This window comes from Malus domestica, chromosome 02 (assembly GCF_042453785.1).
Source record: "Malus domestica chromosome 02, GDT2T_hap1".
Classification (NCBI taxonomy): domain Eukaryota; kingdom Viridiplantae; phylum Streptophyta; class Magnoliopsida; order Rosales; family Rosaceae; genus Malus; species Malus domestica.
Window position 1 is genome coordinate 37,433,817 of NC_091662.1, and position 17,487 is coordinate 37,451,303.

A 17,487-nucleotide genomic window follows, 5' to 3' on the forward strand; every position below is an offset into this window, starting at 1 on the left:
AGAATCCACTACAGTCTAAGAATTGGTGAAGGTACTTCCAGGACCCTTTGAAAATTGATACAGGATCCTTTCGTGCCTATAACGTGTTCAATGAAATGTCCTGTTGACATATCTCAAACAAGACAAGTCAATATCCTTCAATAGGATGCGTCGACATCACTCGATAAAGGGTCTCATTAGCATTCGGCAGATGTTAACATATGTTGAAAGGCGTGGGACATGGTTCAACAAAGGACAACAAGCACACATTTTGATCTTACTCATGGTTTTAAACTTTTAATCTAAAAGTCATCTTTACCAAGGATTAAAATGAAGTTTTATATAACCATTTAGCACCTCTTGTATCTTGTTTGTCCATCTTGGTGAAATCTTTCTATCGTTGCTTGTTCGTCTTTACAAACAAACTAATCCGAAAGAACTATTCCTTTTTTTATTACAAACCGTTTAGTCATCATATGATTCTTGTTGATGATTAAGAGAAAGAATGGTTCATGTTTTTTATCTTGTGCTGGATAACTTACAGAATTGGCATGAAATGAACAATGCTCCAAATTTTATGAGGGGATGATTTCGACACACAATTTTTTAAGTTGTTTCTAGTCATCAAATTCAATAAATCAAACAAAAACAACATATATAATTAAAGAGGAGTGTGTAGCAGAAAAAAATATATGCATTTATGGTTTTGTCAATTTTATTTAATAAGATTTTAAATTAAGAACCAAAGCTATAATTCAATCATAATTAAAAAACTATTGCTCATTTTCTCTCAATTCTAATATGCACAATTCATCTAATTATACACTTCATGGTTGCGTATATTATTCATTTTATTCTTTTTCTTACTTGAAAATCCATATTTAATCTTGAAACCCTACAACAGAATTATTGTAGAAATCTGACATAAATACAATCACATTTACATCTCTCTGGATGAGTGATGATCTTTTTACATGAAAAGTTTCTCTTCTTGCAAGTGGTGCTTGCTTACTTAGGCATCAAGAAATAACAGATGAAGCTCTTTTTCATAAAATGCTAATCATCTCCTTAGGGAATATGATATTCGAAGATAAGATAAGATTGGTAAGAGCAAAGACGGCTATACATAGAAAACAGGGTCCCATCATCCACCAAACTTTGCAGCCTACAAAAGACAATGGTGACATATATATAAATATTTGGTTACCCTGCATGTATCCATGTTTATGCTATTGGCTCACCTGTGGAAAAAGTATCTTCTAAATTTAATAATCGATCCCTTTAAATAAGTTACCTTTTGCTTTCTACAGCTTTGATACCTAACTTAACATGCACCTTTTTTATATGGCAACACTGATTTTCTCTATGTTATGGTTGGGTAATTTTTGGAAACCTATTTTGCTAGCTTAATTTAAACTTTAAAGTACGTGTTATATGACCCGGCAAGGCCGCTGCAAGGTTTTTACTGACGTCGAAATAAATGCACGGTATCTTTCTATGCACTTGTTTATTCTTTGTATGAATGAATATCATATTTCTTATAAATAGAAAAATAAAAACTTTTAGAGCAAACTGCTCATTTTATGAAATTGATATGTGGCATCCATGCATACAAGTAGGTGGTGTTAATTAATTAGTTAATTTAACAAAAGAAGGCACGTGGAGAAAGACATAAAGCGACAAATTTAAAGCAATGGAGAAAATGTGGTAAAGTTGTTTTCTGTAAAGGAAAAACATAAAAAAGTTAGGAACGTATTAGCATCAGCAAAAGATATATATATATAAACTCTCTCTATCGGCTCAAAAAATCAGCTGGTAATTAGCATGCAAGAGCACGAAAACCATCCAACATGAGAGAGAGAAAGTGACACCAATAATTTCAGTATCTATTATAAACCCAGACCAAACAATGGTCACTTGGATGATGGCAGATGTCATGATATATATATATATATTTTTATGTACACATTATACATTATATATGTTAGTCATTGTGTTGTGGGTCCCATTGATTAAGACTAATCACTTATCTTTTATCATGTACACTAAATGTATGACTAACCTAATCACTTACCTTAATTTGTTATCGATCAGGACATGCAACTAAACAGCACAGAGACTGGAGACTTGAGACTTGTATCATGCAAAATGCAATGCATCCATGGCAAACTTGATCAGTACCCCACATCTAACTTTTATCCGACGAAGTCGATTCAGCATCTGGATGAGGTAGTTAGAGCATTTCTCCTCAATCTTTCAATTGTGATTGACGTATTTGACTACTCGACAATACAATACATTGCACGTAACCATGTGTCTTTATCAGGTGTTGTATTTGATTCTACATAGGTTTCAGGTTTTACATTGCACCATCCATCCACCCAATTCAGTCCACACAAACACCGAGGAATGGAATCACAAATATGCAATCCAATAAAACACGTCTGCTATTCATAAATACCGGACTAGTACATGCTTTTCAGCATAACGATCGAACAAAGTTGAGACGAAATTATGTTCCTATTTTGACGGAGGCAACCTAAAAAGAAGACTAATCACCCACATTAGGATCGATCCAAGAACCCAAAACACGAGAATAAGGACTAGAAATCCAGCCAAAATGGTTAGCGGAGGAGGGCCCTGGGGAGCAGCATCATTCGTTTCAACCTCACCTGATTTATCCTTGGTCCAATCTCCATCTGGAGGGTTGGAGTTTGATGCAGACACGGCGTGCCTCGTTTCCTTTATTTGCAATCCCAAAACATTCTTGTTGAACCTGTTAAAAGAAAGAAGCTAAAATTAGGATACTATACAGCAAACCTATTATAGTTGACCAAAAATTGACACGTACAAATACAGTATATGACAAACAACCGTCGTATTTTCTACTTGTTCAGACAACTAATCAAGCAAACAACAAATGTAAGTTTACAGAATGAAGTACCAACCACGATACTCAAATCAATTGTTCAGAAAGTAACTACCAACCGCGGAAAACAGTGCTAGTTGTCAAGGTATATATTGAGACCCCATGGCCATGGTTATGAAGCACTTTCTTCCTCCTTGACGGACACCATCCACAAGATCAAAACAGTCCATCCGCATTGGATTTGGATGTGACCCAGCAAGTAAACAAGTGACAAAAAAGCATTCATCCATAAAGTAACAATTCTTCTGAAATCTGGGGTCCTAGTGATATAAATGAAGTCAAATGTTATTGAGAGCAGCACCCTAGGCTTATTTTTTGTCAAAGCACGAATGTTTAATGCCGCTGTAGGCTAGCTAACTAAAACATGATTGTTTAAAGTTATTACATTACATCAACATAATGTCTATATTTGTGAAAATTAGTTCTTCAACTTTTACCATGGTTTACAATTGCTCTCATGACTAAAAATTTGATAACTGAGGTCCCTAAGTTTAGCAAAACGTGCACCATTGGTCCCTATCATTAACTTCCGTCAAAAAGTATAAACTAGGGTGAAAGTTAACAGACAAATTGCCATGAAATCAAATTGAAGGAAGATCTCATACAAGGCGTTTTGTTAAATTTGGATTACAATTAACCAACTTTTACTCCCCAATTCAATTACCAGAGAATGCCCTGAAACTAGACTAGAGGTCTTGATTCTCATCCGCAAACAAAGGATATAATAAATGCACAATTTTCCTCAGAATTGGGAAATTAAACTACCTGCAATGGATAGTCGGTGGTGCTGCTGCTGCTTTAACGGCGCCGAGTTTGAGGGAAGTCTGAGGTGCTACCGCGATTGGACGAAGCAGAAGCCGCCGGCAATCGGAATTATGGGATGGTGGCGCTCCGCCTCCACCCAACAACACAGATCTTGCCATTTTCCTGCACTTCCACACAATCACACAACGAACAACCAAGTATCACACGTTTGGACTTTCTTCAAAATAATTTTATTTTTTTTGGGCCTCAAGTTTTTACCACTTCCCAGCAAAGCTTTTACCTTTTTCCATCCGTCCAAAACTGGTTTTTCCTTTATTTTGTTTTTATAATTTCGGAAATTATGTGGAGCTCCTCTTCTTTTTTAATTTGTTTCGGATGATATTATTCACACATTTATTTTTATCTTTCACATATCCTTGTTAATTTTTTACAATTAATCTTCTTTCATTCATTCTATCTATCGATCGAAAATTTAAAGAGGTATATGAAAGGTAAAAATAAGTATGCACACACCACAACTTTTTTTTTTTCGGTTAAACATGGAGTTCGAGGAAGTCGGGTGAGAATTGTAACCACCACTACCCAGGGGCTAGGCTTTACACAATTCTTTTTAATTTTGTTCTCTTCGGACCAGAAAAAGAAAAGGCATTGGCCAAAAAGAACAAGAGATGTAGGTAAAAGTAACCACGGAGTTTACCAGATTAACCGACGACAAGGACAAGAGGACAAGGCATAAATTAACAACATAATTCTTTTTTTCTTTTTTGCAAATTCATACCAAGTGGCAAGCGGAGAGAGCAGAACACGCGTATAAAATAAAATGCATAAAACTTGTGGAAGTCTTTAAACTATACGATTTATTCGAAATAGCTCCAATCTGTCTATTAAAAGAGCAGCAAAACCCCCTGCGCCTATGTCACCTAAAAATTCCTTCAAAGTAGTTGAAAATGCTCAAGTGTGTGCGTGTTAAGGTTTTCATTGAACAATTTCTCAACTAAAACCAACAGAAACTGAAATTTTTACACCACCGTTACATCCTTCACAAAGCCATCAATCGGGAGCACTTATTACTCAAACAATGTGATACAGCACTCCATTTCTCAAGACGAAGCTGCTTTCTTGCAGAAATTCTCAAGCGATTCCATCGTTACACTTTTTGGCCTTTCGAGAGGCAAACCAAGAGCTCGGTCCCATATCAACTGAAACAAACCAAACCAAACCAAACCAAGACAATACATTAAGATAATGAAATTTTAACAATTTGTAATAGAACTTGAGAGAGGGAGCGAACCTGAGAACCAATCCCTATACTCCTCGATACACCAAAGAGAACAGTAAAATATCTGCCACAGTTGAATTTCAAGTACATTATCATCTCCAAACAGGTACCGCTTCAGAATACCATGGACCATCACCAGGAACAACGTAAGAAATAATAACATGAAATATCATACCTTGCCTCAGTCAAACCAAAATGGTTCAACAGAACTCCACTGTGTGCATCTACATTGGGCCATGGGTTTTTAACCTACGAACATGATAAATCCCAGAAACAATCAGCATCAGATTGCTCCTCAGTTTAAATGGAAAAAACAGATATAATGATTGTGAAAAATTATCAATTTCTCACTCGGCTTTAAGCGAAAGATCCTAGTTCAAGCACAATAAAAGATTTTGCACTTCCGTCGGTACATAAAATCATTAATTTCAAATCTAAAGGATGACAGTATATTCTGAGAGGCAAAGATATAACATATTTTACTTTCATAAAGTTATCAAATTACCTTGCCTAGTTCGGTAAGTATGGGAGGCACAACTTCATAAAGCTTGGAGACCTGTTTAAGGTAATGGCTAAGTTAGCTCATGAAAGATGGATGCAATCACAACTACAATTAGTAGTGTGCATAAAAAGCATACACCCTTGTGCAATCAGGGTTACACCTACCAACTGAAACAGTGGATCATCAGGCATGTGTTTCAATGCAAACTCCCTTTGACATGTGTATCGTGGGTCTGTTTTACGCAAGACTCCATGTCCAAAACCAGGAACAACCTGCAATACGAGAAAAAGAGGAGAGGTGATGACTAGAGACAAGAATTTAGCAGCTTATCAAACTATGGCGTCAAACAAAGTTTCAAAAATATTTCAAATAGTGAAGATTCAAGAAAAGTGAAAGTCCATTTTGCTTAGGGAATGAAAACACAAACTAATCAGGTCTGACGAGGTAACTTCCTTTGCAAGTTTAAAACTTCTACAAAGTCACAGGTAGAATAGTCAATCACCTATTAGTTATGACTACCTATTTTATTTTATTTTATCTGTTGGATGACAGTACTAAGCTCAGTAGACGAGTTCTGACAAAGATTGAATGGTTTAGCCAATTATCTGGCAGAAAATGTCAATGAGCAAAGATGCATATTGCTCATTAGATAATAGATCCATACAAAAATAATAATAAATTCATGAGCTAAGAATCAACCGTGCATGTTTGGTACAACAAGAGAATAAACTAAACATGGGCCATATCTAAATAGATTATTTAGGTAAAAGTTAATGGCTTTACCTTCCCACTTTTTAACGTTTGCCAGACATAATCTTTCAACTGCTGTGTAGTTGCATTCTCTCCAACTTCATCTACCACAGATTTTATCCAAAGCAATACTTCCTGCAATAAAACAGTTCCGTATGAGGAAAAGAGAATAAATGTTGCAACATGCACCCTTTCTAAACAGCAATACCCTTTTTAGATAAACAAAATATAGTTCCCGCTTTTATTAGAATAGACAGATGGAAACAACCAGACAAAAGAAAAAAATAATACCTGATTAGCCAAACCATGGAGTGGGCCAGCCAAGCCATTTAAAGCAGCTGCAAATGAAAGATACGGATCTGAAAGTGCACTAGCAACCTGTATTCAGAAGGTAACATCAAAGAACATATACATCAACATCCAAAATTGGAATAGATATCAAGTTATCGATCAAACTCACATGATTCACATTTTTCAAGACGAAATGATGTTAACTAGAGTCCTCATTACCGATGTATAAGAAAATAACAAGGGAAACAAGAACAAAAATTGGGTAGCTTACCAAGTGTCCCGTGTGAGCACTGACATTCCCACCCTCATGATCACTGTAATGCATTATTACTTAAAAAGTCATATAACTTGAAACCAAAATAATATATCATAAATGTCCTGGAAAGAGAGGTTTATACAAACCTATGGATGGTGACATAAAGCCTCATGAGCTCATACACCTTGGGATCGTCAAAACCCAGCATGTGTGAAAAATTTGCACCATAATCCAAAGAATCATCAATCTGTTTTACTTTTCCATCCTTGAAAATTCTTCAAACCACAAGGAGGAAGAAGAGAAATAATGCCACCGACCATCAGTCAGTTGAGAATATCGTACATAAGAAACAACTTTTTAACACACAAAATTTTCACAGATTTAGATAATGCTGTTCTAAAACATGCACAACTCACAATATTAAACTTTTGTGTGTGTGTGTGTGTGTGTGTGTGGAAAGAACACAAGGTGAAGCCTATAACTATGAGGAAGATGTAATCTGCTTTACTAACCTTCGATAAATATAGGCAGCTACTACTGGCACTCGTGCAATCAAGCTAAGTGAATCCTCAAAAGTTGGCTCCCAGTACCTAAAAATACCATATGTTAAGATGTCTAAACAGTAATGGAAGACTTAGGTTAAAGAGAAAATATAAAATCAAACTTACTTTGATTTATGTATCCCCTTTTCATATGCCTTCTGGAATTCACTCTCTACCTGAAAGAGGTATTAAAAAGTGGGATATTTAGTCGCATATACTAGAGATACTCAGAAAATCTGGTAAATGAGTACTGCCAGCCTTTTAATGAAATAATTAATTATTTCATTCACATGGATAAGATTTCATTCTCCTGCAAAGAAATACAATCAATAAAAAACAAAAGAAACACTGAAGCAGACTGAATGATCCAATAAGGAATAGTCATTCAGAAAAATTAGCCTCCTTAGCTCTAGAACAACAAGAACAAAGATGAAAGACAACATGCGGTATTGCACCACATAATCAGTAGCATGCATCAGACTTTTGTGACAAATACTAATTGATAACTGTACAGCAAAACAGACCAAGCCCAAGCAAGGACTTCATCTAATTACTTGTCGTATGTAACTCATTGTGATAGAAAAAATTGCATAGTAAACTCAGGTCTATTAAGTTCTTATCTCAGAAAGTATTAGGAAAATTTACAACATAAACAAAATCTCGCATTTAACATATTCAGAAAAAGTTTATGAAGAGAAAATCTGGGGACTCGACACTCCTACTAAGTTTTCTTACATATAAGTAGTAGCTCTCAAGTTCAATCTTACATAATGTACAGCAATTTTTCCTCTATTTTTAAAAGGCGAAGGCACAAGCGATGGGTTTCATGGATAGCCCCTCACGAATGCCTTGAGGCGTGAGGCAAAGCCTCAAGGGACTTGAGATTTTTAGTATATATTTAACAGTACCAAAAAATAAACAAAAAAATGCTTATTTTTTCTTGATGGCCAATCGCATTTTTTAGTAAAGAATAATGTTTTTATAGAAATGTATTATTTTTAGTCTCTTGAAATCTATAAAATAATATTAAACATAAAGTGTAATAAAAAAGAATATATTGGGGAATATGCTAGATAGCTGGTGAACAACTGTCAATGGCTAAGTTTAAAGAGAAAAAAAAAGGCCAAAGAAATTATAAAAAAAAAACAAAAAATCAGCAAAATAAATCACTCCAAACAACACCGTCTTCTTCATCTTCTTCAAAGTGCAACGGCTCTACAACTAAAACCTTCAGATTTCAACTGAAAAAAATTCCAGATTCCGGCAACTTTTAAACAAAAAAAGGCCCAATCGAACACCTCAGGCGCGCCTCGACCACGTCTAGGGGAGTTTTCGCCTACTCCCACTTGGCAGAGGCGATTTCAACCCCCCGCCTACGAAGCCACCTAGGCATGCCTCAGGGTGTGTTTTTTAAAACACTTATTTATACAAACCCTAAAACAAGTAATCATAATACTTTGCAGTTGGATGTCTGAAATCAAGTAATCAAGACTCAAGATGGGTAATAATGAGAAAATTAGGCATAAATTATATCATCAATGATGTATTACGATTACAAAATATCAAGTTATTCACATATGCAAACGCACCCTTAGCTAAGGGAAAAGCCTAAAAGAAATGCCCCACCTTCCATTTCACAGTTACCTGGTAGCCTGAGGGTTCCACGAAAGACAATTTGGCTAACCAAGAAACGAAACTAAATGCATGAATACAGAACACTAAATCTGATTTTGACAAACTGTGATTATGGCATAAGGGCAAACGTAAAATAACTGAAATATGAGTATAATGCAACCCTGAGTAGCCCATATACCAACCTGGAGGGCCATGACACCAGTGGTAAACTGGGTCATTGGATGTGCTGTAATAGGCAGAGCATCAATGGCCTTATACACATAATCTGCAACGGAGAATTATATATATATGAGGAGTAATCTTGCATTAATGATCAAAACCAAAGCACTTCAATCACATAAAAGCCTTTCTAGATACAAATATCAAGTGAAACAACATCTTTGGTAGGTAGGCTTCTCACATATATGACTACTCTAAGGTAGCCAATTGGAGTCGTCATAAATTTTTGGTTTTTCTTATAAAGACAAATAATATTATCCAATTTTTTTTTTAATTAATAAAATTATGGGTATCAAAATAGACAAATATAAGCTACTGAACCTGGAACTACGGCACGAGTCCTCAATTCCTTGGATAATGCATCTACTTGCTCTTTGCTAGGTACCTATGACACATAAGCAAGGCAAAAGGTGTGTTCAATGTTAGGATATACCAAAACAAACACAAACCAAAAAAGAAAACAAAGCCACATAAATAATAAATACAAATACAGTCCATGTTATAGGCAACAAATGTTTTGTCCAAATTTGAACTGTGACATTAACGATGACATTCAGCTAAGGCTAAATATTTCAGAACGTGTATAGGAAGTTAAAGATATCTTGTGTGGATACAGATTACAGTAAATGAATCTTTGTATTTTTTTTCAAGAGTGCACCTTCAAAAAATATCTTGCGATGGAAAATGCCCTAAAAAACGATACCTTTCCTGTTAAAAGCAGCCACAGAAGACCCTCAGGCAAGGGTTCTCCACCTGGCTTTGCAGCTGGTAATACTTTCTGGCATTCTGGAATTGACAAACCCCTGAAGCGAATTCCCTGCATAAAGTAGCCAAGACATCCTATTAACATAATCTTTTCAATTTGCTGTTAGAATTATCAGAAATTTATCCACATTGATTCATAAAGTTTCAAGCTGAGTGATTCAAATGCAGACCTCATCTGGATCAAGTAAGGAGGTTTCCCACAGCAACCCTGTCATTCCTCTCATTCCACCAATCACCTACGCAAATTTAGATCGGATCCACACACAGTTACAAACTATGATCATATGTAAGTCCAAAATCAAGAGTTTATTCAAAAGAAAAATAACAAAGATCAGATAAAGGTTCACTACTTGGCTTTTAGTAGTACAATCATTAAGTTCTTCCACTGATAACAAAGAGAAACATTTTACAATTTCTTTATGAAAGAAAGATACTTTACCATATCAACAGTGATATTGCCCAGTTGAACTTTTCCATAATCTGCCTTGAGTTTCTTCAGACGTTCCTGTTACCACAAAAAAAAAAAAAAAAACAAAATACAGGTGTGATAATATTAACATATCTAATATTCATATATAAGTAATTGTTTTACTTTTTAGATCTCAGAACCGCTCAAAGTCATAAAAACTGTTTTAACTGAAATAGACATGACATAAGACCTCTATTCAAACCTTTCTCCACATCTAATTCCCATAGAAGAATGAAAAGAAGTTAAGAGTTAAAGATAGCTCTTCAGCACAGATACACTGCTTTTGCAGCAGATGGAAAGCACGGATTCTCACCCATACATTACACCCAGGCATCTCAATAAACAAAGAACGCACCGAAAGAAACTAACTCAAACTATATCGACTCAACCGAACTATCTTAGCATATGAGTAACTAAAAATAAGAAAACGCAACCATTGTGAAAGTAAATGCCGTACAACAAACCTGTTGTTCAGGAATCAATTCAGCCAACTGAGAACGAAGTTCCTGCATGGCATTGGCAACAAAAACACAATCACAATCACAAACAAAATGATGGTCACGAGCAAGTTTGTTACTACTTTGCACATGCTAGTAAATTAATTGAAATAAATGAAAAAGAAAATATGATGTGCGAAAATTTAGAGGCTCCAATGTACATGTAGTAATAAAATTGCGTCGATTAATAAGATATTTTATTGATTCATAAGCGGACTGTCGAGTCTATCTTGTACAAGGAAGAAAAGGACTCACAAGATCAGTGGAGCTCTGCGTTTGGATCCATCTGACGGAATCTCTGAGACTCGACTGTTGCCCCTGCAACCAAAAGCGATCGCCATCACAATCACAATCACATTTGGTTCCAGAAAAATAAAAATAAAAATTCCAATGAATCTGAGAAATAATAAAAAGCCGATTTCAGTCTGAATGAGGGAAAAGGAAAAGGAACTCACAAGACGGGAACGGAGCTTGGAAAGCGCGGTGACGCTCCTGAAGAACACCATCGATGACTGCACCGATCGATCACCTGTCTCTCTCTTGCCGTACTCTGCACCGAACCAACTCAATTACGTATTAAATATGAATTTCACAAAATACAGACAACATTCCAAAGCCCAGCCCACCCCAACCCAACCCGAAAGACAGAGAGAAAGAAGAGTCGAGGAGAGAATTACAATTTAATTTTGGAGTTGCGCTTGAAAATTCAAAATGGCTGAAAAAAAGGAAAGTACGTAGAGACTAGGGACGGAGTGAGTCAAAACTCAAAAGTCAGAGAAATAGTAGTGGAATCTGAAGGGATTAGGATTTTCTCTCCCCTCTCTTCATCATCTTTCATTATCTCTCTCACATTTTTTTTATTTTATTTTTCTATTATTATAAAAAATTAATATAAAATGTTGACGTGTATTATCCGTTCAAATAAAGAGGGAAGAATAAAAAAGAAAAAAAAAAGAAAGAATCCTACTTTAATATGAATGTCAAAGGTAATTTGAGACCAACCACGAAATCAAACGCAGCCGCTCCCTCGTTTACTTTTCAAAGTTTCAACTCTCTTCCCCTCGTCCCTTTTTTGTTTTAACATTACACTCTGGTATATTTATATTTTAGTTATTTAAACAATACATTAGGAAGAAAAAAAAACAGTCACGCCTCTGCACATTTGATAAGGATTCCATCTTTTTTTATCAATTGTCTATTTTACCGACTAACAAAATTATTTTACAAGAAAATTACACTTTAATAATTTTTTATTTATAAATGGCAGATTTTATATTTCAACATTTGAAAGATATTTGATATCATAATAAATTAAGAACGTGACTTGGACTAATATTAATATTTTATTGAAAAAATTCAAAGTCAATATATTTATATTATAGGAGAGCAAATAGAAATAGGTAGAGCAACGCATGAAGGGCGCCCAGCGCATGGCTATCAACATCACTTGGGTATCTGATGCCTTTTGCTGACCGTTCAAAATTCAGAAAAATCTAGTTTGAAAGCTGTTTATTTAGACAACAAAAAAGGACCCAAAAAAAAGGACAAATAGTGCGTATGTGTTATCTAGAAGTGCGCTTAGTTTTTAAAATTATAAAAACATCAAAAACGTGTCTGTTTCCAATATTTAGTAGAATGAGTATGGGTTGGGCCGACTACTTGAGTCCAATTGGCGAATTTATCCACCTATTGAAATTAGGTCATGGGTTAAAATGATGACCTCAAAATTAGCACGAGTCTCCAAAGAAAGGTGTACTCAAATGTCACCCCCAAAATATTTAGCTTTTCGGCGCTTGAAAAGAAAAAAAATGGAGAAGCAGACGAGACCACCAAAGCTTACCTTTTCCCATCCCATCCCAAAATATCCATCGCCCCCAAAATTAGATGACGATTACTACGAATTTATTTATTTAGGAAAGAGGGTGGGAGGGTCGGTTTCTTTCTTGTATTTATTCCGCCTCAGCCAAGCCTTAGCAGCCTTTCATACCTCCACCGCCGCCGCCGCCGCCGCCACCACCAGATGATGATGATGATGAAGCGTCGTCACCATTTCAGCTTTGCCCGCTCGGCTTTGGAATTGGGCCTGGTTTCAATTTCCAATTCCAGTTGCTTCTTGGTATGTATCTCTCTTTGCGTTGCTTTGCTTTGTTTTGTATTCCCATGGATGCTGCCGCCACGCTTTAGCTTTCTTCTATCTATCTATGTATAGCTGAAATCAAATTAGTCTGCAATTCTACCCCTTTTTTCTTTCTTTTCTAATTTTATCTTGCTTGCTTATTCATTTGATTTCCGTTATCAATTGATGCAAAAATGAATTCCCAACTCCCTTAGTTTTGCTTCCAAATACTCAACACAGACTCTGTCTGTGATAGGAGGCATATGCACTTAACTCTCACAAGCACCCACTAGTTTCATTTCTTGTTGCTCATATCTGTTCTGAGCGAGAATTATATATATGTGACTATCGAAATTATACTCTTTCTATTAGGTCCACTTGGAAACTGCGTCGTCTTCCACCTCCGGAATTGGAATTATTCATGCTAACGGTTCACTTCCCCATCAAATGAATGCATCCACGCCAAGGATGTTCGCTACTTCTAGCGCTAACTTATCAGAACATCTTCCTAAAGACAATCCTGCTTCTGATATGTTAATCGACTCGTTTGGGAGGCTCCACACTTACTTGAGGATCTCCTTGACAGAACGTTGCAATCTCCGCTGTCAATACTGTATGCCTGCTGACGGTGTGGAGCTCACCCCCAGCCCTAAACTTCTTTCACAGACTGAGATTCTTCGCTTGGCAAAGCTGTTTGTAAGCTCAGGAGTAGACAAAATTCGTTTGACTGGAGGGGAGCCAACTGTAAGGAAAGATATTGAAGACATATGTTTAAACTTATCTAACTTGAATGGATTGAAAACGCTGGCCATTACTACCAATGGAATTACTCTTGCAAGAAAACTTCCCAAGCTCAAAGAATGTGGCCTTACTGCTCTCAATATTAGCTTAGACACGTTGGTCCCTGCAAAGTTCGAATTTATGACCAGGCGTAAAGGTCATCAACGGGTTATGGAATCAATTAACGCTGCCATAGAACTTGGATATAATCCTGTTAAAGTATGTTTCTTTCTCTTAAACTTGTACTACTATTTTCATTTCCTCTGAACTTTGCATACACTAATATCATGCACAAGTGCCATTCATTATATGCTTTCTATTCTATTATTCAGGTAAACTGTGTGGTGATGCGTGGATTCAATGATGATGAAATTTGTGATTTCGTAGAGCTGACACGTGAAAAACCGATTAACATTCGATTCATTGAATTCATGCCTTTTGATGGAAATGTTTGGAATGTTAAAAAACTTGTACCCTACTCGGAAATGTTGGATACAGTGGTAAGGTAGAACTCGGACTAAGAATCCCGCAAATTGATTTCTTAATGCCTTTATACATCCCTCACCTCACTTGCTATTAATGAACAGGTAAAGCGTTTTACAGGTTTAAAGAGACTTAAGGATCACCCAACAGATACGGCCAAGAATTTCAGGGTAGATGAACATGTTGGAGTAGTTTCTTTTATCACATCAATGACTGAGCATTTTTGTGCGGGTTGCAATAGACTGCGACTCTTAGCTGATGGGAACTTCAAAGTTTGCTTGTTTGGTCCTTCAGAGGTGAATTGTCTCCCTGTTTAAGCTTTTGGCTTAGTACTAGAATTTGACAAGTATTATATGCAGTAAACTAGCATCATCATTTCCGATATTTTTCTTTCTGCCATGGACTCTTAAGAATACTTTCAGGGATTTATGCATATACTATTTTTGCTTAAGCAATCCATCTAGCTTTTTGGACAGATTGATGCTTACTTTTTTGCAAGTCAAGTGCTAAGTTTGCTTAGTGCACCACTGATACAGGACTGGACCAGAAACATACAAAGGAAAAGAAAAGATTGTGCTCGGTTACTATTCATAGTACCATAGTAGCACTTATCATTAGGTTTTTGTGTCCTTTTGTGTTCTTTGTATTGGGATTTTAGATGGTTTAAGGGCAAGGGTTTATTCCTATTAAGGATTTTGCGCTCCATCTTCTTATAGTTATATACAATCACCTAGTAGTAGTACTATACTCCTTACTTCTTGTTATTAAGATAGCCTTTGGTAGCTATTAGCCACCCTCCATATTTCTCAAACATGCTTACCTTTAAATTTTTGTAGCTCAGGGTAAAGGTGGTCCACATTTTAGTATTCTGGCTATAAGAAGCTTCCCCTTTTTTTAGGTTTTTCATATCTATTACCGGATAGGCTATGTGCTCAAAATTATTAAAGGGAAGAAGCCATTGTAGTCCAAATTTAATAGATAATATATGGGTACTGAACTGGGATGTTTTGATAGCCATGAAGGGTAAGGGATCTCTGAAATTGGGGTGCTGATCAGTACGGACAGTGACACTAGACTTATCTCACAGAAGATCATAGGCTTTTCTGGCAACTTTGCTGGACTACATCTATAGAACTGAAATTTTTTATGAACACAACTTTATCTCCTGCACATCAACTAAAAGCTCACAAAATCATAGTTGAAATTTAACAAGCAATAAAAGAAATTCAAGAAACACCAGAGTAGAAAGTGTGAGTCTTTATTTTTGATGAAGATCCTCTATCTGTATGTTATTCTTCCTAAATCTATATTTATTCTCCACGAGGCTTTTTTTTATAATCTCTTTTGTTTTTCTTTTGGTTTTGTTTGTGGTCTACTTATACTAGCTTTAAGTTAAGGCATTAGGAATATGTGCAACAGAAATTTTAAATAATACTTTCCTGTTATTAAAATAAGATGTTTAATTTGCAGGTCAGCTTAAGAGATCCTCTTCGTGATGGTGCTGATGATCACGAGCTGAGAGAAATAATCGGGTCAGCGGTATGTGCATGATAATTTGTTCAGAAATGCTCGATGCTTCAACGATCGAATTGTTTTGTGTTTGATCAAAAGTTCATGTTCTCATGCAAAATTCAGCTTTCAAGCTTTCCTGGTATGGATTTTGAAGCCTTCTTTTCATGTTTGCTATAGGTAAAGAGGAAGAAAGCTTCGCACGCCGGAATGTTTGACATTGCGAAGACGGCGAATAGGCCTATGATACATATTGGTGGCTAATGCTTGGTATGACCTCCATTCACGAAATTCTATATTGCCAATTTCTTCAAAGGAAACATCTACAGATTTAGTGGTAAAAACTTGATCCAACTTAATCTAGTGAGAGTGATACAAAATGGAATAACTGTATCTGCAGGTTCTGTAGAATATAAACTTGGACGCAGAGAGCATAAACAGAGCTGTCTGTCATATTTTGTAGTGCCGATCTGAGCCTCTCATTAAAGAGTGGAAAGAACATGTTGGTGCTATTTGTTACTGGGGCTGCTGGCATCTGGATAAGCAAGCAGAGAGATACTTGAGCCAGGACAAGAAAAAAGATGTTGGTTTTGTACTTTTAGATTTCCTCTGATCTTTGTTGGCATTTATGCTGAAAGAAACATTTTCCCTTGTAACCTATATTATGTATTATCGAAGGAATAAATGGCTAAATTGTATTGACTGAGCAATTTAGCAATTGTTCGTAGTTGTGTGTAATCTTTCCGATGAACAAGCATTCATTTTCTCATGTCCCTTACTTGTTCTACAACTGCTGATATGGGATTATACGTAGTTTGCACTAGCTACGGCTACTTAATTAAGAAACTCTCTAGAGAGATGATATAGTTAGTCATTCATCTGTAAGTAAATCCATGGGGATGGAGGAAGATGTTAATCATGAACGAAGTTAAGGAAATCCAGTACTTAACTCTTCGATGAAGCCATCCGAATCTGAGAAACCATGCAACAAACCGTTTATCTTCTCACTCTGCAGGTCGCCTGACAACGATGTGGATGATCTCCCCGCGTAGTTGAGAGAGAGAGAGAGAGAGAGAGAGATGGAGGAATTGTTTTATAAAGGAGGTAGTAGTATTAATATTGAAAAAGTTGCTGCAGGCCATATAAACCATAGAAAGGTAAGATCCCTCATCCTCCTCCATTCCCCATTCCCCATTTGAAGAAGGCTTTCGGCTAAAGCTAGCGACAGAAAAAAAAAATGATAATAATACATATATATATATACACACATAAAAGGTCGTACCCAGTGCACAAGGCTCCCGCTTTACGCAGGGTCTGGGAGAGGTGAATGTCGGCTAGCCTTACCCCCATTTATGGAGAGGCTGCTCCCAAGTCTCGAACCCGAGACCTACCGCTCATGGGCGAAGGCACTTGCCATCGCACCAAGTGCGACCTCTATATATATATATACACATAAAGAAAAAAAAAAGGGCATGCACTGCACGGGTACAGGTACAATGATTGGAGGGTCTGCATCTGCATGGAACTTAATATGATGTGCACGTACGCACTTGAGTGCAAACGTTAATGTTGCAGACTGCAGTTGGGGTGAAATGACATTTACCAATCAATCCATATTCCATTGTGTTGTACTAGAGGGAGATGGATTGTCTGCCCTCCCCTTCCCATAGCATTCTCATGCTCTCTTGTTTTGTACGGTCACGGTTAAGTTACGTTAACAT

General features: G+C 36.4%; 2 protein-coding genes and 2 long non-coding RNA genes across 5 annotated transcripts; 1 reads left to right on the forward strand and 3 right to left on the reverse strand.

The window, feature by feature from the left end:
• Window positions 1-1,532: 1,532 nt before the first annotated feature.
• On the reverse strand, window positions 1,533-2,115 carry LOC139193990 (uncharacterized). Its single transcript, XR_011578606.1, has 2 exons — window positions 2,054-2,115; window positions 1,533-1,699 (listed from the first exon to the last, which is right to left on the reverse strand). It is a non-coding gene; the product is annotated as an uncharacterized lncRNA (long non-coding RNA).
• Window positions 2,116-2,278: 163 nt separating this feature from the next.
• On the reverse strand, window positions 2,279-4,456 carry LOC103413530 (uncharacterized). The gene is made up of 2 exons (XR_011578605.1): window positions 3,674-4,456; window positions 2,279-2,755 (listed from the first exon to the last, which is right to left on the reverse strand). It is a non-coding gene; the product is annotated as an uncharacterized lncRNA (long non-coding RNA).
• Window positions 4,457-4,511: 55 nt separating this feature from the next.
• LOC103413538 (citrate synthase, mitochondrial) lies at window positions 4,512-11,883 on the reverse strand. 2 transcript variants are annotated; one of them, XM_008352009.4, is made up of 20 exons: window positions 11,556-11,883; window positions 11,334-11,428; window positions 11,134-11,196; window positions 10,846-10,887; window positions 10,352-10,417; window positions 10,083-10,148; window positions 9,851-9,964; window positions 9,469-9,532; window positions 9,111-9,193; window positions 7,420-7,469; window positions 7,264-7,341; window positions 6,898-7,026; window positions 6,767-6,809; window positions 6,496-6,582; window positions 6,238-6,339; window positions 5,619-5,726; window positions 5,458-5,508; window positions 5,128-5,201; window positions 4,965-5,016; window positions 4,512-4,872 (listed from the first exon to the last, which is right to left on the reverse strand). In XM_008352009.4, the coding sequence occupies exons 2-20, from the start codon at window positions 11,382-11,384 to the stop codon at window positions 4,774-4,776; spliced, it is 1,422 nt and encodes a 473-aa protein (XP_008350231.3). In that variant the 5' UTR covers window positions 11,385-11,428; window positions 11,556-11,883; the 3' UTR covers window positions 4,512-4,773. The 2 variants fall into 2 exon arrangements, with proteins under 2 accessions (XP_008350231.3, XP_070674065.1); XM_070817964.1 differs by having other exon boundaries at window positions 7,420-7,465; window positions 9,107-9,193.
• A 683-nt stretch (window positions 11,884-12,566) lies between these two features.
• LOC103413548 (GTP 3',8-cyclase, mitochondrial) lies at window positions 12,567-16,535 on the forward strand. Its single transcript, XM_008352017.4, has 7 exons — window positions 12,567-12,994; window positions 13,367-13,993; window positions 14,107-14,274; window positions 14,362-14,553; window positions 15,728-15,796; window positions 15,947-16,036; window positions 16,167-16,535. Exons 1-6 carry the CDS (start codon window positions 12,899-12,901, stop codon window positions 16,028-16,030), a joined length of 1,236 nt encoding a protein of 411 aa, XP_008350239.4. The 5' UTR covers window positions 12,567-12,898; the 3' UTR covers window positions 16,031-16,036; window positions 16,167-16,535.
• The last annotated feature ends 952 nt before the right edge of the window (window positions 16,536-17,487 follow it).

Excerpts from the sequence above, each read along its gene's own strand:
- LOC103413538 (XM_008352009.4), bottom strand. The coding sequence starts at position 11,384 with ATGGTGTTCTTCAGGAGCGTCACCGCGCTTTCCAAGCTCCGTTCCCGT. Across the intron at positions 11,197-11,333 it reads CCAAGCTCCGTTCCCGTCTT|GGGCAACAGTCGAGTCTCAG; the intron begins GTGAGTTCCTTT and ends TTTTGGTTGCAG. Across the intron at positions 9,194-9,468 it reads GACTCGTGCCGTAGTTCCAG|ATTATGTGTATAAGGCCATT; the intron begins GTTCAGTAGCTT and ends TCTCCGTTGCAG.
- LOC103413548 (XM_008352017.4), top strand. The coding sequence starts at position 12,899 with ATGATGATGATGATGAAGCGTCGTCACCATTTCAGCTTTGCCCGCTCG. Across the intron at positions 14,554-15,727 it reads GCTTGTTTGGTCCTTCAGAG|GTCAGCTTAAGAGATCCTCT; the intron begins GTGAATTGTCTC and ends TTTAATTTGCAG. Across the intron at positions 15,797-15,946 it reads GAGAAATAATCGGGTCAGCG|GTAAAGAGGAAGAAAGCTTC; the intron begins GTATGTGCATGA and ends TGTTTGCTATAG.